The 21,756-nt window shown below is 37.7% G+C and overlaps 1 protein-coding gene across 1 annotated transcript; it reads right to left on the bottom strand.

Annotated features, from left to right (window-relative positions):
- Positions 1–13,480: 13,480 nt before the first annotated feature.
- Positions 13,481–21,328, bottom strand: LOC104075309 (tankyrase-2-like; the record flags this gene model as incomplete). The annotated part of the gene is made up of 7 exons (XM_009575793.1): positions 13,481–14,021; positions 14,291–14,447; positions 15,914–16,100; positions 18,201–18,306; positions 19,355–19,429; positions 20,061–20,158; positions 21,208–21,328. Coding segments are annotated over 7 exons (807 nt in total), but the record flags the coding sequence as incomplete, so codon positions are not given.
- Between the last annotated feature and the right edge of the window lie 428 nt (positions 21,329–21,756).

The raw sequence follows: 21,756 nt of genomic DNA, 5'->3' as shown, positions 1-21,756 counted from the left end.
ATATATTTCAGAGCTCTGTCCTTGCTGCTGGCCCTTGCACCCTGGATGGGTACATGCATTTAATAGCCGCTCGCTGCCAGCGTGGGCCCTGGGCAGAGGACTCTGCTGCCTGCCCGGGTAGCGCCCGAGACGCACAGCACCATCGCACACCAGCCCCTGTGTCGTGCAATTCACCCTAGGGAAACCCATTTTATACCCACTGTTGGATCAGCTCGAGAACTTTTATGTTCATCTCTCAGAGGAAGTCTAGGAATAATTGCTCCTTGTAAAATAAGGCTTCTTAGGATTAAGCTGTAATTAATTTCAGACTCTAACATGACATTATTTTCTATTTAAACTGTCATAAAATGAGAAAAAGTTTGATGAAAAGGTCATGGTGAACATAGAATTAAATCATTTCTTATTACGTGTTCACAAAGTACTGAAGTTAAAATATCTATTTAACAAAGGAAATACATAGAACAAAATCTGGTCCAATAAAAGATCCAAATCCTAAAATGTAAAATTGTATGTAATATCTATTTCGGCACACATAGTTAATTTAATAAAAAAGATCTTAAGCATTTTATTCTGCAAATAATATTCAGAGCCCCTATTTAGTCTGACTACTGGATTCAGCAGATTTTCTTGCATGAGTAAGTGAAGGTCTTAGGTCCCAAAATGTCTATAGGATTTGAATTCTTAGTTGAAAAAGGGCAAAAGAATTTTTTTTTTTTTTCAGACTGCACATCTACTAGAAAATACATGAGCTGTATCATCCTCAGAGGTAGTTTAGTGAAAAGCAGGAGAAGAAAACCTAGTGGCTGACTGTTCAAAGCTGTGCTTCTTTTCAATTAAAAGTAGTACTGTGTGCTTCCCAAAGTCACCATCCTTAGCAGCAGCAGGATTTGCACTAACAGGAATAAATATAGCCTCAACCGCATGTTTTCTTCTTCTTTTTTAATTTTAAGAGCAAAACCTTTCAAAATTATGAATAAATTTATCACCAGTATGCTTTTGATGGGAAAAGAGTAACAAGACAGCCACAAAAGAGAGTATTATTTCATGTTAGTCGAGACAAGATGTTGAGGATTTAGAACTGATCTTTTGTCTCTGCTCAAAGACAAATGGTATAAAATTTATATGCATGCTTCTGTCCTGACAGCAAAGGGCTTCATCACGACTCTCACTGAGAGTTAATGGCTCTTGGGGATGCTGCTCTCTAAAGTCCCTCGCCATGAAACGGTCTCTTGCGATTCATCTCCCGTTAATAGCAGCTCCAAGACTACAGTCTCTCTCTTTTTGTTTGTGTGTGTGTTTTTTTTTTTTAAAGTTCTTTTATCCCCTGCTGAAGCTGCCTGTGTTCTCATTGGAGCTGAGAGGGTGTAGTGTGAAGGTTTTCTCCCCTCGGCTCTATTCTCTCGCAGCCCTCAGCAGACGTCGGGGCAAGCTGGAGGCCCTATGGAAAGCGGGGCCTGATGTCATCCCACCCCGCGCAGGGCCAATGAACGTCCTCCGGCGCCTGGCTCCGCCACACACGTACACATCAACGGCATCTTAATAGCTTCTGGGGGCTTTTCAAAGCTTTATTAGTCCATGGTAAATAGCAGCGGTAATGTGACAGTTTGTTTCAATGGACATCTCTGAGCCAGGAACTTGACGGTGCCATAGTCCTGTAGGAAAACAGTACCAGGAAAGAAAAAGATGGTTTGGTTTAAGAAGTTATTATAGCTCTAAGGGAGATAAAGGCTCCTATTTTCATTTCTGGGAGAGGAGACAGCCCTGGGGCCAGGGCCAGCTGTGTGCAGGGGGCACCTCTGGGGACAACACATCACTGGGCCACCAAGAGGCTCCGGCTGGCCCTTTCTGCCAGCACCAGCACGGTGGGGAGAGCCCGAATTGCCTGGCACGGCCTGCCTTCTGCCTTTTAACGTGCCCACGTGGCAAACGTGGCTTAGGAATGAAACATCACAAAATTAGGAGTACACACCCAATGCCACCAGAATAGAATCTGTCACAGCTTGCTCTGCCTTTTATGTGGGTCCTCACCTGCCATGATCGTGCAGATGTTTCATTGCCTTCTTCATGCTCTTTGCTGCCCAAGGAAATTAGATTTCGATGATCGTGTATGTTTCTGCCTCTGTAGAATCATAGAACTGGGTTGGAAGGGACCTTTAAAGGTCATCTAGTCCAACGCCCCTGCAATGAGCAGGGACATCTTCAACTAGCTGAGGTTGCTCAGAGCCCCGTCCGACCTGACCTTGAATGTTTCCAGGGATGGGGCATCTACCAACTCTCTGGGCAACGTGTTCCAGTGTTTCACAATCCTCATCGTAAAAAATTTCTTCCTTATGTCCAGTCTAAATCTACCCTCTTTTAGTTTAAAACCGTTCCCCCTTGTCCTGTTGAACAGGCCCTGCTAAAAAGTCTGTCTCCATCCTTCTTATAAGTGCCTTGTAAGTACTGGTAGGCCGCAACAAGGTCTCCCCGGAGCCTTCTCTTCTCCAGGCTGAATAACCCCAACTCCCTCAGCCTTTCTTCATAGGAGAGGTGTTCCATCCCCCTGATCATTTTTGTGGCCCTCCTCTGGACCCGCTTCAACAGGTCCATGTCTTTCCTGTCTGTAGTTCCTCTGCCCATAACTTGATGGCGTGGTGGGACTCAGAGATGCTAAGTCCTTTCAAGTTATTTAAACTAAGATGCCGGCCGGAGCAGAGTAGACTTCTTGTTGGAAATTTGGAGCTAACTCCTGAGTGACGTTAATGAAAATATTTCCATCATGCATCACTTGCAGCGAAAGTAATTGGCTCTATAGAGAAGGCACCACCTTAAAAATGTTAAATCAGCGTGGAAGTGAGTGTGAAAAATTCAGAAGATAAGCCTGGAAAAGTTGTCAATTCCTGAAAAAGAATAGCTCATTTATTTTTTATTATTACACAGTCTAGGTAAGGACTAAGTACATACAAGTAGTCTTTGTAAGATTGAAATAGTGGTTTGTTGAACACTTCTTTTCTATGCACCTTGGAAATCCTGTTCACCACACGCGTGTGCGGTTAACCCGGTTATCTCGCACCAGCACCCCAAGGCTGGGGAACATTGCTTACGCCATCCACTGCAGCTGGCAGAAGCTGGCCTTGCAGCTGAAAGAGGCAGCCTTGTCCTTCTCCTTTTTTGCTATTGCCCATGTGTTTATGTCAGTGCAAGTGTTTATGCAGCCACATCGCAAACAAGATCAGGAAACCAGTCTGGGTTGAAGCATTCTGGGGCAGGGGAGGTTTTGACTGGGTCAGTTCCCCCAGATGGCCATATAAGCATCAGGGAAGGGACGGCACAGGACCTGAAGTGAGTGTCCAAAGGCAGGTGAGCCTGGCTCTTTCAGCGACAGGACTGCTGAAATCTCATTTGAAATGGCTGTAAGTCTACAGCATAAGCTGTTTGTTTCTTGCAACTGAATGCAATTAGGGATCCACACAATTAGAGGGTGCCAGGTGTCCCAGCGGCAGCACGGGAAGGCCATGGATCTCTGGCTCTAAAGATCACCAAAAACTTGAAATCTATGCGGTTACAGAATTAACTGCAGTTCTGTTTGCCTGCTATCTGTAAATGCTCTGAGTTGTGTTTTCTGGGCTCGGGCTGGCCACTTGCTGTCGTTTCAAGCCCCACAAGCAGTGAGCGGCCCATGCAGCCAAAACCACCGTTCCAGCGTCCTGCCACAGCGTGTCTCACTTACACCACTTATTTCTACCTGGAAGACAAAGCTGGAGGGCAGAAAAAATAGCTGTGGGTTTGAGAAGATGTTCAACCAGTTAGACTATTGAAGAGAACGTGATACTCTTTTTCTATGATGACAAAAATCATGGCCTCGCTGACATGAGCTAGTAGTTTCCCTGCTAGTATCTTGATCAGAAGCTGAATTAAACACAGTCCTTGGTCTTACATTTAATGGGGCTATAATGGTGCATCTAAGCTGCATTTTACATCCTCCAGTATCGCTCCTACCCACACCTGAAGGCTAAGAGCCACCCTGGGGGCTCAAAGGGACGATGGCCACCCTCGGTGGCCTGTGCTCTCATACAGCATCTTCCAGCACTGGCCATGCTCCCACCCCACCAGCCCTCACCTGCTTTGCCATCCCGCGGGGGCCCCACAAGCCCCCCTCCCACCCCTGCTGTCAGCCCTGGTGCTGACCAGGGCTCAATGTCTCCAGCCCAGACCTTTCCCTGTCCCCCAGGAAGAGGCTTTGTCCTGTGCCACCACCCAGGCAGGCACCAGGCCACGGGGGAACTGCCGAGGGGCATGTGGCCATTGTCACTCAGTGCAGACACAGCAAACTGAAGCCATCTCCAGCCTAGTGACAAGCACAGGCTGTATTTTAGCAACACAACATTGGATGACCAGCATTGCAAAAAGAAAAAAAAAATCACGCAGTCTGTCTTGTGTGGGAAAGGAACAGGCACTTAATGCTAGCACGGTTTTTAGTTAAGTTTTTGTTATGAAATTAAGCTTTCCAAGACCTTCAATAATTGCTTGAGGCTGTAGAAAGGTAGCTTGGGTGAGATCTTCTCTAACTCCCAGGGACAACTTTTGTGGGCTCTCATAGAAGTGCATTAGTCATTCAGCTTTGTGTGTGTGCGTGTGTGTGTGCGCACACGCGCATCCCTAGTGAAGAGCATCCTTCCCCGAGTGAAAGAGCTTATTACAACTGCTGCGGCTTTTGATTTGCGTTAAGATTGTAACTGGAAGAAGTCAGAGCAAGAAGTACGATTTCTGCTAGGTTTGTTAAACCAACACAGCTGTGTCACTGCCAATAGTGACTGAAAAATGGTAGGATGTAAAGGGAGAAAGCCCCCCACAAAAATCTATTAAAATGAGCCACAAACACAATACTAATGTGGTAAGTCAGGGCAATATGCAAATGGCTGCATGTCCCAGAAACCCTAATCCTATCAAGAATGCAGAAGATGGTAATTTGACCATCTTTCACAGCTCATAAATCTATCTGTAGCAAAGCCAGGCTGCCAGATGTCATCCAGCAGCACTTCTTTGAGGCTGGCAGTCTCAGCATCGGCGTCTGATCATGCCTCAGTAAAGACCAATAAAGAGCATTGTTTGTGCGGCCTGAGAGCAGCTTCTCACATTTTGCCACAATAGAGGAAAACAGTGGGAAATGTGAATGACTGATTGGCAGAACTGGTGGTCTCGCTTGTGCTGCTTTCCACATACGGAGCTATAGATTTCACATGCATTTTACGTCGTTTAGTATGCAGATTAATCTATCTTGTTCTTAACAATTAGCAATACAGGCTCCTCAACTTAATTCCTTGAATCCTAGACTATAAATACAAGCTGGACATAGTTCCTTTTCTCTCAGGCAGATACTCCTTATTTACTTGAAACTACTTAAAATGGCAAGCAGCTTTTATTATGATGTGATCTTACTCTTACGATTTAACATCGAGAATAGAAACATTCTATTTCAAAGCAAGCCAAGTTCTCTAAATCAAAGACTTCTAGAAATATATATTCACTTGATCCTTCTCAAATACAAGGTTTAAAATTACCAGTTGCAATTTAGGTTCTTTAGTATCAACCAGGATTAATCTAACTTGCTTTTACAGGGTGTATATTAAAGCACCACAGCAGATATTTTTGTGTGAAGTTACATGGGAGCAAGCCGGATAAACCTCACTTTTATCTACACTGAAATGCCTTTCAGCTTCTCAGTGGATATTGTGACTATCACAGAACTCTGGGTCGAATCGCCTTAGTACAGAGTTGGGCTGAAAAAAGAAACCAGGCAAAATTATAGAGAATGCTGTAGAGAAAAAGGAATTTCCAGCAATAAAAATGATACTGGGCTGTCTGCTATTTATCGGTACAGAGATCCTCATGGAAATTGTTGTTTATTTAGGACGTGTACATTCCTGCCACATGCCATCCAAAATATCACTCAAACATTTTAGATCATGAAGCTCCAGCCACACACAACAGACTTCTAGGGCTTCTTCAGATCAGGTACAGAGTCCATAGCAGGGCAGACTCTGAACCAAGGACCTGAGGCCCTCAACGCCAGCACGTCCCTGTGGACCGCAAGAAGGGAGAAGGTGCAATAGGCCACTGACGAGAGCCTGAGTCTTTCAGGTGAATGCAGGCTGCAATGCTATTTGTTTAGTGACAGCTCTGGCCGCGGGGGTCTCTGGAGCCACCTATAGCAGTGATAATGGAGAACGCGATTAGGGACCCCTCGGTATCGCTCAGGGAAGAGAGGCAGATCATCCCGCCGCCTGAACCTTCCTGAACTACCCGCAAGCCCCTCCTGATGTGAACACGCAAAAGCTTAGTTCAGGGAGTAACTTCTAGAGACAAAATGTGTGTACAGCCTTTTCCCTATAGTATTAGATGCCAAACCCCATTCTGATCTCAATATAAGGGACAACTAGGAATAATGACATCAGGCTTTTTTTAGGTAGCCACAGTTAAATAAAATAATTCCACTGGGTCAGAAGAGACAAAATGCTATGAAAAAGAAGAAAACAGAATAAAGTAAGCTTTAAAACTAAAGGACTTACTTTATGATTTTGCTTGTGAAATCCTGGGTATGTTTTACCTCCAGAATTAGATACAACAGGGGAGAATGAATTGTGTCTGAGTTTGAGAAGCCAACTGTTACAGTTAATAACCTTAAAATACAAGTATTGCTAAATTAGGGTATGTACAAATATAGTTCAGATTAATTTTTCTGCGAATAACAGAATTCGGACGCAAATACCTGCGATTTCATTGTGGTTACAGATAAGAGAAAATTCATTATGCGAAAACTAGTAGGTCAGCAAGTCCAAACCCACTATTTTAACAGTATTTCAAGTAGGTTAAAGGTGCTGAAGCACAAACTCCCCAAAATCTGTACTGTAAAATCAGTCCAGTGAAGGAGACATATTAAGCATTATTTTTTAAGTTTTTTTTCTTTTTTTTTAAAGGAAAATATGTTATTTATTGATATTGCAATAAAACATCTGTAATACATAACAATGCACCCTATTACACAATTAATAATATTTAAGCTATTAATTGTACAACATTGCATCATTACTCTTCTTCTTTTCAAAAAAATAAACACAACCAAAACTTAATATATGAAATACTTAACTCACACATTTTGTTAAACTCCTTTACTGAAAAGCTGGCATTTTCTGGGAATGGGGAGGGGAGTCTCAGAAGACAGAAAGCAGGCATACCTAAATCCGTGACTATTTGTTTACGGACCATTTTGTACGCGTCCTTGGCTATTAAAAGTGGTCACATGTACAAGGTTCTCATATCTCTTGCAAATTATTGTCATGATTTTGTGTATTTCTGCTGGACTACTTCCCCACATGGTACTTACAGATATAAAACAATCCAAAACTGGTTTTAAAGCATGTCCCTGAATAAATCTTTCCATTTACAGTAAGTGCAAAATATTCCTTTTAATTGGTCTGGGTCTGAAATTACTATTATTTCTTTTTTGTATTTTACAAACATCCGTTCTTTTTATTAGGTGTTTCCAAAATTGTAATTGATTAAGCGCACTTTTAATAGCAGATATTTCAGAAGTGCCTTGGAATATGGTCTAATACACAATTACATAAAAAGAGCAGGTTTCCATATTTTTTTGTCCAATCCTATCCATAACGGGTTATTTCCATTAAAATTCCCCCCTGGGACTAGTCTGCTCTGTGCTACTATTGAGGATTGCTTGAAACGTGCTAGCACCAGTCTGGCACTCCATCTCATTTTGAGTCTGATTATACAAATGCTCAGAGGCTTTTAAAGATACTTAAAACACATACGTGGCATATATAAATAGGATGTTGGATAGAAGGTTCACTTTAAAGTTTTTTATTTCAGAAATTCAGCAATCTGACTTACTCTTCACCACAGTTAAGAGCAGCACTTTTCTCTATTTTTGTCTCCTTATCAAGACACTTAGTGCCTTTCATTCTGATTTTGTGTAGGCTATTTCAGATCTTCTGGTATACCACTGACCAGATTTTCTCTATTAACATTATCTGCTACCACGCTCAGAGATGCTCAGGTCACTTCCACCCCCCTGCGCCCCTTTTTTTAACCCTATTTTTTTTCTTCAAGGTGTGTCTGTTCTGCACCTTTGGAAATCCATCTTACTAGTAACGCACTAACCTGTTCTCCATTCATAGAGCTCTAGTCCCAATAGGAGAACTTTTTCTTCTCTTAAAACCTATGTTTTTGCAGCTTCTAGTGCATTTTCACATTCCTAATCTTTTGAAGTAAGCTTTACCACTAGTCCCTTTATTTTGAAGTCAGATTTATTTCTTTTTCTGATTACTGGTTTTAGAATCTTTGCATTAAATAACACCTTCTATACTACGTGCTTCAGGAGTCTCATGTTATTACTGGGACTATGCTATTTGTGAAACTGCCCTTATTTATATAGTTTTTTGATTATTTATACACCTTTGGGTTTTAGTAACTTACTCCTAAGTTCTCTTATTTCTTTTCCTAAATCCTGAATTCGACTTTGTTTTATGAAAACAGGTGCTCTAATGAATATTTATTATTCAAAATGAAGTCCTTTAATACCAACCCAAATCTAATTTATTCTATTGCATGTTTGCAATGCTTCAGTAAAATACTTCCAAATAGGGAACCACTATCTATCAGGCATTGGTCATCATATACAGATTTATTTATTTAAAGATGACAGTTTTGGACTGCTTGGTAGTTCACTCTATCATTAATTAAAACAATACTTAATGTAACTACTGTCAGCTTCCACTTTGTCTACTTCAATAATCAAAAACTATTAGATACAATATCCTCCTCAGTTGGGTCATAAGTATTATATATACTAATTGATTTATTGTTACTCATTTTTGCAACAAAATCAATTTTTTCCTTTGTTCATGTAATTTCAGTTCTACTTACATGCCAATCCTATTTACTTGCTTAATTTATTTACTTGCTGCTTTATCAGGCTAGTAAGAAGTTCTACTTCTATACCTGTCTATTGATCTATGATACCCACTGTCTCACAAAATTAAATAAATTTCTTGTTGTGAAACAAGCTTCCAAATATACTGCTGGAAAATGTTACCTTTTTGAAGAGCAGCTAGACAATATAAAACCATACACTACTAGCCCAGAAATAAGTGACTACTTTCAAGTCCATTTCTCAGGCTATTTCTGTTAGCTTCATTCGATACTAATCCTTTCCCATACGTACCAACCTAGATCTGTAAACAGTATTATCAGATGACATGAAGCTGCTTTCCCAACTATAAGAAGTCTCAATCATACATTCTTAGGCACGAGTGCATTTTCTTTTGCTCCTTAAACAATTTACATATATTAAATATTGAGGTTTGCAAATACTACTACTATGATCTTTTGAAAACTCTTAATGGTCCTAACTTAAAAACTTTGCAAGTAAATGTTCCTCTAGCTGTATCACTGCACATGCGTTGTGCAACGGCATTGTGTACGCTGCAATTGTACCATGTAGGAAACCACCCCAGTCCCCTTCGCTGCCACCCATTAAGACCCCAGCTGAAACACACTTGAGTAGTGGCTGAATAAATTTAGCAGTTTTATCAAGATTACAGGTGGAGAGATGGATCTGACCTCCACTTCCTTCTTTGAATTTTCTGGCTGCATTAAAATCCCCATCCCCACCTCCCCATATACATCCTACCACTAGACAAGATCCAGGTAGATAATTTAACGTGACATACTTTAATTTACTGGTATGCTGATCTACTGTGGTTTTTCAGCTTGCCTCTGATAACCAATGCTTCAAACCCAATGTTTTTAAGAACTATTGTATAGGACATCTGCCTTCAGTTTTTAAATCCTGTTTCTTTTTCTTGCACACATTATTTCCCAGGTCTAATGTTAATGTTTTGAATCGGCTGCAACTGTGTCCTCCTAAACATGGATGTTCTTCTCAAGAGGAGCTATTTTGAAATCCCTGTAACGTCTACACATCAACACTTGTTTGCTGTTTTAACTCAAAATGGGCAGAAATGATTCCCGACATAAGTTGGGAAGTTGATGTACCATGATTATCTTAGTTATTCCTACCATAACTTTTCAGTGCTTGTAGAACCTGTCTTTCTTTCTTCATAGGTTATTAGTTCTTTTATTATTTTTCCCCTCCCGCCTGTCTTCTCTCAGTTACCAACCTCGCCTGTTTTTAGGGCAGAACATGTTAACTTCAAACCAATCATCTACATGCTTTTTCTTTTTATCTTGCATTCTGTTCTGGTTGCCTGCAGCTTTTTCTGATCTAGTGAGCCACACACAGAGGGAAGAACTCCCTTGATACTCTCAGAAGTACCATTGCTTATGCTTGCTGGAGAGGGGCAAAAAGAGGCACACGCCTCCACACCCTCGACTATAGCACTTCCCTTGCTGACACTATCTCCACCTTCTGCAACTTCAGTGGGTGCAGGAAAAGCAAAACTCTCACGAACCACAGAGGGGCAGACCTCAGGGCAGTCTGATTTTCCAGTTCACTGAAGGTGAGAAAGCAGTCTTTGCTGTATTGTTGCATTAGATGAGTACAAATCAAGCCTTTATGCTTTTTTACTGGAAGGCAGAAGGCAAGCCACCCATGGGATTCTGTTGTTCTTTCCAGCAAAAGAGAAAAACTGTTTGATTACCTTAGGTTCAGGAGATGGGCATAAGAAGGGGAAATGGCTCCTAGGCTGCAGCACCCTCACTGACAATGGTGGTCTGCTGGAGAAGTCACTTTTTTTTACTTTTTCTCAGCTTCTTGGTGAATGAAGTGAGTGAGAGAATAAGCATGTGTGTGTACTCATATATACACACACAGCATGGTGTTTAATGAGCAAGTTCAGGGTAGAAAAGACAGTGGCAACTCCTTTCATGCAGCTATTTCCATTCAAAATTAGTGCCAACATACCTCCTGAACGTGCATTGTACAGATAATCTTAAGTTTTTCAGTTACGTATGACAGAAGAGTCTGGCTAAATAATTTTTTAATTTCTAAGAACTAAGGTCTCAGGTGTGAGTAAAGTTTTTTAAGAAAAAACCCTAACATTTTCAATTTGCTTAGTTGCAGCAGTTGTTTTTATACTAATCATTTAGTTTTTTAAAAACTAATGCAGAATGGAAAGTTAATTTTAATTTTTTATAACCTAGATAGGTGGAATTTTCAGAAGCAGTTTTATCAGAAGTTGTACTCCCAAGATACTTCAAAGATTTTCATCACATTCAATCTTACTAAACATTTGCTTTCCTGCCCTCTAGTGCTCATATCTATTTAAATCTTCTATACAAGTCTGGTTTTGGAAACCTCCTACCATATAAGTGGTCCTACTGAAATAAAATCATTTACTTATTGTGATACTACAAGTGGTCTAAGCAGTACTTTTGTTGTTGCTCATGTATGTATCATACTGCTACCTATGCAGTTATCTGAAAGGGAAGACTTTCCAGGTTACTTTTCATTTTACAAAACCAACATAAGGCAGTTTTCTTTTTCAGTTTTGGACCATATAATGGAGTTTTAAATGCATAAATTGAAGCCTACTTCTAGATTTATGATTAAAACATTTTCACTGGTAGCTAAGGCTGTTAGCTATATACCAAACTACAAGTTTCCACAGTATTTACGGTTTTTCATCCACATTAAAAGCTTTTCTATTTAATGCAATTAATTTCCCCTCTAATGATGTAGTTTGTTATAGTATTGTGCATGCTTACATTTAGAACAATGGGTTGACATACTACGTCTATGTAATTACTCCCATGCTACCACAAAACCAGTGAATTAAATTTATTTAGTGTTAAATGGATATGGAATGTTATACAGTACATGTAAAGACACTTTAAGATGAGTAAAGCAGAACTAATTGCACAAGAGATTAAAGGTTCATCTCAATAGTCAGTATTATCAAATCATTACAGCTTCCATCTTCAGAGTGCAAGGTATGTCATGCAAAAAAACAGCTCAAAAAATCCCCAAACAGACAAAACCAACATTGTGGTACCAGTTAAAATACTATCATACCACAATATTTTACAAGACATTAAGTGATCATTCATAGAGAATGAAGCATTTTAGCAATAACAAAAAAGTTTTAAACATACTCAACAGATTTTGCATGAACACCAAATTCCAGCATTACTATACCTAAGGAACAGGCAACATGCTGGGAGAAAGTACCTAAAAATCAAAGCCTTTTTTTATTCATAGCCAATATTACTTTCTGCAAGAGTTACGCAATCTTATTATTCAGATTCCCCACATAACTGGGTGAGGTTCAATACATTTTTACATAGAGCATAATCACATAACCACCACATCAGCAAGACAATTTCATTATCTTGACCAGTTACTACATTTAAAACCATGGTATGATAACATGCCCTGCAAACAAATTGTCTTCTGGGACAGTGTCCTGTATGTAAAAGTATAAAACAACTAAAATATACTCCTAACCACTTTAACCCCAAATGAACAATAATTTGTATTTACATATTTTTGAAATACGTAGGCAAAAACTGCAGATGGAAGAGAAGCAGAATACACAAGAGAGCTATGATAGGGCTGACTGAACTGATCGGTGCATTCAGTAACCCCGAATGAGACTGGAACAGGGGGTTGTACCTTTTGTACTCTTCCTCCACCCAAGCGACCTTACCAGGGCTACCAAAGGCAGCTGCTGCCATGGAAGAGCTGCTCCTCCTGCTTACACACTCCTTGCCCAGCTGGCCAAGCACAGGGAGCAGAACCTTGAACCCCGACCAGTTCCACTCAGCCAAAAGCACTGCAGATAAACATGCTTCTATGCACCTGCTTCAACTACAGCTTGAACATTAACATGGAAGAAACACAGGAGATGACAGGATGGTTTTTAACATGTCCACCTTGCAATACTCATATCCTGAGGGCACCAACAGGTAGATTAATTTACCAAAATAAGCATACAAAAAAGGCCAAGTTGTTTGCCCTCATATTAGGAATAAACTATTTAACTTCCTGGCTTAAAAGTAAGCAAGAGGAACTCAAGAAAGACCTCCTTGAGGTTAATTTTCCAACTACATTCAAAGAAAATAATTTACTAAAACCGTAACTTGCAAGGTCTACTAGCCTTGAAGTGAGGATACAGGTTAACTATACTTATAGTTAAATAAAAAACTTCAGAAGACATTTTACAGAAATAAAACATGCAACTCTAGGAAGTAGGTGGAAAAACACTTTAGTATTCAGCTGGAATATTCTATTTTCATAGCCCATCATTCTCAGGAATGTATATTTCATAAATAAAAATACAGAACAAAAATTTGCATATTTGATCTAAAGTTGAATATTTCTAAACCTCTTCAGATAAAATTTGCTTTCTCCCTCACAAATAAGTGATAAACGCTGAAAAAAACCTGGCTTTTCAAATCTATCGTGCATGAGAAAACACAGATGAACAAACCAACATCTGGAAAAAACATTTTGTACAAGGTTGCAGTTCTAAAACACTTATATTACAAAGCAATGTAAATAAATACCAGGCTAGTACAAAAGCTCTTATTTACAGTCTTACAAATGAAAACGTTTTCAGTGTAAATGCAGTGTTTTAAAGAACACACTATTAGTAAAATGAGTTCCTGTATAGAGCATTACAATTTCTGCTAAATTTCAATCCAGTATTGTATAAAACCATTGTTTCAAGTTTTTTGTTTATAATTTAGTACAGCCAAACCCCAGTTTATGCCTGGAATGTATCTGTTAAAGTGCTGAAAAAGAGGACATGTCTGAAATTTTAGAAAAACATATGTACATTATTAAAGCTTTATCAAGTAAAAAATGGTATATTTTGTTCACATTTGCTACCACACCACCTGTGGATGAAAGTTTTTCAACAACTCGTTGTAATTAACAGGATGGCAGCCATTGGTATCTTCGCATCCAAAGTCTGATGGTTTCCCACAAATAATTTGTCTTAAGCTTCAGTGGTGGCCTCAGGTTTCATAATCTGATAAGTAATCAAGTATTCTGGATAAGCCTGAAAGAGTGACACACATTCTTTATTATGATTTCATTTTCTGGATATATTCAGAATGTTTGCTAGAGAGGGGAAAAAAGTATTTATGCCAAAGAAAAAAAGGCAAAATATCAAAGGTAAAATGCCTGGAGCGTTCAGGAAACACGGATGCTTTCACCTGCAATCACAGCTGGAGTCTGTCTTAAGACAAAAGCAAGTCCTAGCACCTCAAAAGTAAGAAAAAAACCCCAACACATGACATGCCTTTAAAAAACCAAAAAGCTGTTTACCTGCTCCCCTCTGTAAATGACATATTCTGCCAATGCCAATCCATTTACACTGGGTCGCCCAGTAACCGAGTGATGTCCTGGGGGAGAATGAGCCATTTTCATTGCACTGAACTGCAGGAAAGACTTGCCCAGTGTTACACGACAAAACAGCAATTGCCTGTATTAAAAGGGAAAAAGGACCATGAATACAAAACGCTTATGAAGCTCCAGAAATACTATCTTCGTAATTTGAAACTTTTACATGAGGAGAACAGTGGAACTTTGAAGCCACTTTAGTCACTCTTTGTAATTTGCAAAATTCTGAAGTTCTGTTTTGAAGGACAAAAGTTATGCTCCTTTTGGAAAAGCTCTTTAGCCTGAGGAAAAGGTTGGTAACAACATCGTAAAATGTTTATCTTAATTACTGGAAACAGCATGCTTAACGTACTCAAAGACTGTCACTACCTTTTCCTGTTTTGTTTTTTTTGTGTGTTGTTTTTTGTTGTTGTTTTTTTTTGTTGTTTGTTTTTGGTTTGGGTTTTTTTTTAATTTTCTGAGGATGCCCCCCATCACTCATACTAACAACATAATTCACTTGTGTTGTAACACTAGATTTGTATCTAACAGCCAAATCAACATCAAGGCCAAGTGCAAACTCTAGGTCAACACAAAATACCTCACACCAGCATTTGTCAATATGTTATGTTGTTTTCATTATAAAAAGAACAAGGGTACTTATTTATTTACATATGTAACTGCAATGGCAATGGAATCTCAGCATTTTTATAGACCAATATTATGTACCACTTTGCTCAGCCAAAACTTTTGCTTTTCTAACTCTTCACACAAAACAAATCAAAAAAACTTACTCAAAACTTCAGAAAGCATGAAAAGACTGTGACATCCTCTATAACTCTAGAAGATTATTCTCTTTATTTGAGAGTGCCAGAAAAGAGTAAGCAATATGAAAAGGGGCAGAGACTCACGGAAGGAAACTGGAAGAATGACCTTATCCCTGTGATACCAATGCAAAACAGTATGCACACAAACACACAAAATATTCTCGTGGTTGAAATGATGGCCACTACCGTAATTAACTCCGTGAAGTAAGAGTAACTTTATTCTGAACTGATGGTGTCAGTAAGACATAACAAGTGTTCTGCAGAAAAGTGGATTTAAGAACTCAGTGAGTGGTAGACAGTCTGCAAATCGACATCTATATTTTCGTGTGAAGCAGCAGTGACATGGGGGCTGACTGTTACAAAATACATCCTCCTCAAAGAAATACAGCATCTGAATTTCTTCAGATTTCTAAATTTCTCCTTCCTCTGTAACAGGCAATGGACTAAACCCTCATATTGCTGCATCTTTCACACAAGCATATAGCAAAATCTCTTCACTCTCTAGCTACCTAAGTCTGATTTTTAAAATAAGTTAAGGGCAAAGATCTGGTTAAATGCACTGGAGATGGTTAAAGGTTCTTTAAGACTGAAATATCAAAGTTTTCTAAAGCCTCTATTAGGCCCAGCATATAGGGAATGCTGAGAAGATTTGGTTACCAAGCAAATCTTTCTTCAGAGAGGGACTCTGCTGACTTGATGGTCTATAACACAATATACAAAGGCATTCTTTTGAATGACTTACCTGTGGCAAACATAACAAGATCTATCTTTGTGAATTGGACATCCAGTGCCACCTCCAATTCCATACACATATTGATTGCTTTTGGAAGAATTTTCAGCAAAATAAATCCCAGCTCCAAACATGCCGCCTATATAGGCATGTCTCTCATCAAAGCCTTTGTGAATGATTGCATTCACAAATGGGGAGCCTAAGAGAAAGGAAGTAAAATATTGAAAATGCAGTATACACATTTTTCTGTGTGTCACAATTCAATCATCTACTCCCAACTTTTTTTTGTACAGTTTTTCTACACATAGAAGGAAATCAATCTTCAGAAATTCTGACCTCAGATTTACACAGCCAATTTGCTAGCGGTATTACATAAATGACAGTAGCTGATAAGTGTACATTTTTAACAAAGATTTACAAAGGATAATATCTGAGACAACTCTTGCTGCATGAGAAGGCTCTATGAATCTGCACTCCCTGTGGCAGAGCTTCATTCTAACCAAGATTGATTGAATGCATTGCTACACAAATCCCATCTTCTTCCTAACACTAAGTAGATTGCATTTAAAAAAGCAGTAAATGCAAACCAATATTTAGTTACTTGCAATGGTTATAAAATTAGCCTGAAAGAATAATCTGTCCAAAATGGTTGGATTCTGCATCTCAAGACACTTGATACCCATTAATTTTCACAAAAAGTGCAGGTTTTTTAGTAAGGATTTTTATAACAGTATATATAAATATGAAAGCACCTTTAGAGAAAAGCCGTTCTAAGAGAACATGGCATTTCAGAGTTATGTTGGGAATTATAGTGAAAATAATCCAAAGCCTTATCCTCCAACCTAAAAATGATAAAACCGTATATGAAATAGAAGAACATTCCAGATGAGAATGAGAAAAACCTATGACAATTGCTCATCATCTTCTGCAAGTGGCATATGTGGTTGAAGACATATGTTAATGCTTAAAAAAAAATTACATAAACTAAAGATGAAAAAAAAAGAGAAAAGGAGAGTGAAGAGGAAACAAGGAAACAAAAGGGAGAAGAGAAAAAGAGAAAAAGAGAAAAGAGAAAAAAAAGAAAAAAGAAAAAAGAAAAAAAGGAAAAAAGGAGAAAGGAGAAAAAAGAAAAAAGAAAAAAGAAAAAAGAAAAAAGAAAAAAGAAAAAAGAAAAAAGAAAAAAGAAAAAAGAAAAAAGAAAAAAGAAAAAAGAAAAAAGAAAAAAGAAAAAAGAAAAAAGAAAAAAGAAAAAAGAAAAAAGAAAAAAGAAAAAAGAAAAAAGAAAAAAGAAAAAAGAAAAAAGAAAAAAGAAAAAAGAAAAAAGAAAAAAGAAAAAAGAAAAAAGAAAAAAGAAAAAAGAAGAAAAAAAAAGAAAAAAAAAGAAAAAAAAGAAAAAAAAAGAAAAAAGAAAAAAAAGAAAAAAAGAAAAAAAAAGAAAAAAGAAAAAAAGAAAAAAGAAAAAAGAAAAAAAAAGAAAAAAAAGAAAAAAAGAAAAAAAAGAAAAAAGAAAAAAAGGAAAAAACCCCCCACACTCATAAGGCATTAATTGCTTTGTTCCAGGGATAATTTTGCTATTATCTAACTAATTTAAAAGACTTTCCTTTAAAGACAGGTCATTCCATTAAGAGGCCCTTTCCTCTTACAGTGGTATAGACCACAGTCAAAAGACAGGATTTAGATATCTACAAGTCTGGGCAAGCAGTTAGTTATTGTGTTATTGCTGCTTTCAACAGTAGTGTATTATGTTGGGAACTACGTAGCTTTCATTGTAAGGGTGTACTGTGAACTTGCTTAATTTGCTTATCAGGACAAACTACGTATTTGTGCACAGGAGAGTTTTCAATTGGCTTTAATTTGCTAATTATAAGCTATCTTTTCTGGAATGATGAACAAGAACTAACTTATCAAATCATAAAAACAAGAAAACAAAAAAATCCCACCCCAAAACAACCCATAGCAGAATAAAGTTTGACCCTTAATCATTTTCGTCATACAGCCGATAAAACAAAATTAGTAACTTAACCAAGGAGGAGGCATACCCCTTAATCTCCATTCATAATTGCTAAAATGTTTTCACTTAGAACTTCGAAGTCTCCTTAAGGGAGAGACAAGGAGATGCAAATTTCAGAAGAAAGATGCAGTGTGTTTTATGTCCCCATTGTGACATATACAAACCCTCGTTCATGTAAAACTCATGCAAAACCTAGAACCTATTTCCACTGAGAACATTTACTTTAAGCCAGTAGAAACCCTCCAACGATGGTGAAATGAGTTCATAAGGTGCATTTCAATATCTCACCATGAAACAGCATCCTTTCATTAGCATGGTTATGATTTTCTTCAGAGACCTCTTTCCTCCTGTGAGTGTACCTTTCCCATAGTTTTTTGTTGCACACTTTCTGAATCTGAAACAGTCAAAATGTAAGTTCAGCCCTGAAACTGAAAACTTGTTTGCTTTACTTGACAGATATTTAACCTATAGCAGTTATACCACAGTACACTTACACTGCCACTTAAACAATACTTTCCTTAGAGCTCAATGAAACACAAATTCTCTAACTTATCCTGCAGAAGTTGATTGTTGTAGCGTAACTTAAGGAAATCGTAATTATATGCTTTAATTAAGAATCAATTGATTTTAAACATCTGTTGAGCAATACTTCTTAATTTAAATTTAGCAGGCTTAGTCACAATTCTACTCGAGTATCACTCCAAACATAGCTTGATGCTAAACCATTACTAAAAACATCATCCAGTAAATTAAAAAATGTCTTCCATGAAGACTTCTAGAACACTTTTAAAAGAAAGTGAATTCTGTACTCTCTGCAGAGGTATACTGGACATTGGCAAAGCCTTATGTATGTAGATATAGCATATCAATTCTGCTGGGGAAACTGTAACATCAGTTCAGAATAAAACTCAGTAGTACTTGCAAATCAAAATCTCTATCATTTTAATGAAAATGACCATTTCCTCAGGGGAAAAAAAATATGAACGCAAACCGAAATTCCACTAAATCATTTAAAGCAAGGTTGTCTACTGCCTGGTGTTTTAAGCTTCTTTGGCGTTAAATCAAGCCAAAATAGGTACCCTTTCTTCCATGCTTCAAGAATTTTGCTTTCACTTCTTGCTGTTTTTTCTCCCTGCCATTCCCTCAACAGAAACGTTCTTTTATTTCCTTGTGTCTTTTTCTTCAAACATTCTGCAGTTTTCTGTGAGGTCCTTCTATGTCAATTTCTCATAAAATTTCTTAATGACTATTAGCCCATAAGCAGTTTTTCCATATAATCTTAATTGAATTTCCCTGGACGATGACCTTTTTCCTGTGCATGTCTCAGAATGGCACATCTTATCAGAACTCAGTAAACAAATGCAGAACATTTTATGGACATTTTATTTTCAGCCAAACCTCTATAAAGATGTAACCATCGACCATAAAAATGCAACAGCTACCTTTAAGATGTTGTATCTATTGAAAACTCCACCAGCATGTCCTCCATCTCTATGCTCTCGTACAGTACTCTGCATCTGAAGATTGAGAATTTTAAGAAGGATCACTTTGTTTCAGAACACATTCAAACCACATCTTTCACACAATCAAATAATCAAAAGAAACTAATTCTGTCTTAAAAAAAAAAAAAAAGAAATTTTTTAGGCAGTGACTGTATGTCAAGTAATGCCAGATTTTGTGGATGCACATGAACAGGTGTAATGATTTTTTAAAACCTTATCTTGAATAGTCCATGGTCTAGTTTTCAAATTGAAAAAGTCTGTCACTAATCTACTTAGAATATTGTTTCTTCAGAATTTTGTTCTGTGTGATTATGACACTTTGGAAGGAAGTGACTTAAAACTCTGTATAACAGACAGGAAATCGGCAGCATAGAATTTATAATTTATATCAAAGAGCTTTTCTATACAGTAGTGGTTTTAAAAATACTACAAGCAATAATAATGTAAGTAAGAAAAAAAATAATGGACATCATGAGCACAGATTATAAGTGGTGCACTCAAAGTTGGAAATTTGAAGTATCCTTATGCAAGTTTTTCTTAGGCTTAGATATGTTTATTGCACTGTTAAAGTGTCTATCAATACCTCTTTATCTACTTCTTTAGCAGAAATAACAAAAATACTGAGAGACCACAAAGAAAGGCATACCTCTTCTTCTACTGATTGAAATTCCTTATCTTCAGTTGAAAGATCTATAAGAATAGTTCCGCTGCCAGAAGTATTTAGAGTCAGGTATGGGTTGAGTCCTGTGAATACAAGAAAACACAACAACGATTTCAGAAACTGCTTTAAGACTGCTGATTTGGAATGATAACCAGTAAGGGATTTTTTTTCTTTTTTTTTTTTAAAAGGGACCATTTTCTCAAAAGTCAGTTTACAAGATGAAGAGGTTAGCTGCTAAGAAAGGTAGAGATTACCAATGACTTTAATTGCCTTCCATCAGCCACATACTTTTTTGCAGATGTCAAAGCGTGATCCCTCAAATCGTTACTACGGAGTGCAGATTTTAGAATGAGAATTCACAGATGGTGTCTCAAGAGGGAAAAAAAAATCCTACTAGTACTAAACTAATTTATCCTATTTCTATGAAACGCAGCAAAACAATAGTAAGTGATGTTTCAGTGAGACAAGGAGGAAAAAAAGGTTTGTGGGGTTTGTTTTTTTTTTTTTTGGTCTCTTACGCAGCCATAGTTAAATGAAGCGTAATATTCCCAGGATTGTGCTGGTATCAGCACTGCTGCACAAATAAAGAGGCTTTAGCACAAACTTCAATACAAGCTGAAGCTGTTAAACAAAGCAATTATGTTAATTTTGGTTCACTGGAAGCACACCAACTGTATTTTTAAAGAAAAGTATATGTAAGAATTTCAGCTGGCTTTCTGAAAGAGCAAACACAGTATTCTTTCGCTGAACCAAATGGAACAGTACATAACAGGCCCTAACCCACCAACAGAGAATGTGCTCTGCTCTCCAGAGTGCTCCGATGAAGATAAATACTCCCTACCTCAAAAAGGCTACAATCATTTTGCACTAGATCTACACTTTACCTACTTAAGCACAAAACAGTGATCACGAAGGAAAAAAAAAAAAATCAGAGAACTGAAAGGCAAGATTCACAGCACAAATAAAAGTGCTCATGTTTCAAGTCAGAAGACATTATCATTTGAAGTGCCATTTTCTAGGACAAGTTTTATTATTAGTTCTTTTTAATGAGATACAATTTGGAATAATCTAAAGCATTTATAAAAATGGATTCTATAAAGGCAGTGTTGCATAATAATTTGAAAGTATATACCTTGCTGTCCAGAAATGAGTCTTTCAACTCCTTTAATGATTTTATGCCTATGGCCATAAGCATTAATTCCAATTTCCTTCAATTCTTTGTGTCCCATTTCAACCAATACATCCAGTGTTATCTATAATGAAAGCAACACCATTTTTTGTACAACAGCATGAACGGACTAGAACAGCTGCCAATGACAGCGAAAATACCTCACAATAGTTGAGATAAAAAGCAAGTGTGAAAAGAACGTGAACATTGGAGACTTTAGCGTATTATTCTTGTACTTTACTTTTACTTAACTGTTTTCTCCAAACTTTTGTCTTTAAATAAATATGCTACAAACTACAATCGTGTAACTTGTATTGCTTGCAAGGATCATGTTTCTCACCTAGAAATACAATTTCTAGTATTCAAGCCAACAGAAACAAAAACAGAAATTACTGACCAATACTGACTACTTATTTACTCCAGCATTTATACCACTGAAAGGAAACATGCCTACACTCTAAAGCTGATACGGACATTATTGCCCCCAGTTTTTTATATATACATATATTTTTT

This window comes from Fulmarus glacialis, unplaced genomic scaffold (assembly GCF_000690835.1).
Source record: "Fulmarus glacialis isolate BGI_N327 unplaced genomic scaffold, ASM69083v1 scaffold5230, whole genome shotgun sequence".
NCBI classification, from domain to species: domain Eukaryota; kingdom Metazoa; phylum Chordata; class Aves; order Procellariiformes; family Procellariidae; genus Fulmarus; species Fulmarus glacialis.
The sequence above is the reverse complement of the archived record's forward strand: the minus strand, read 5'-3'. Positions and strand labels throughout refer to the sequence as shown.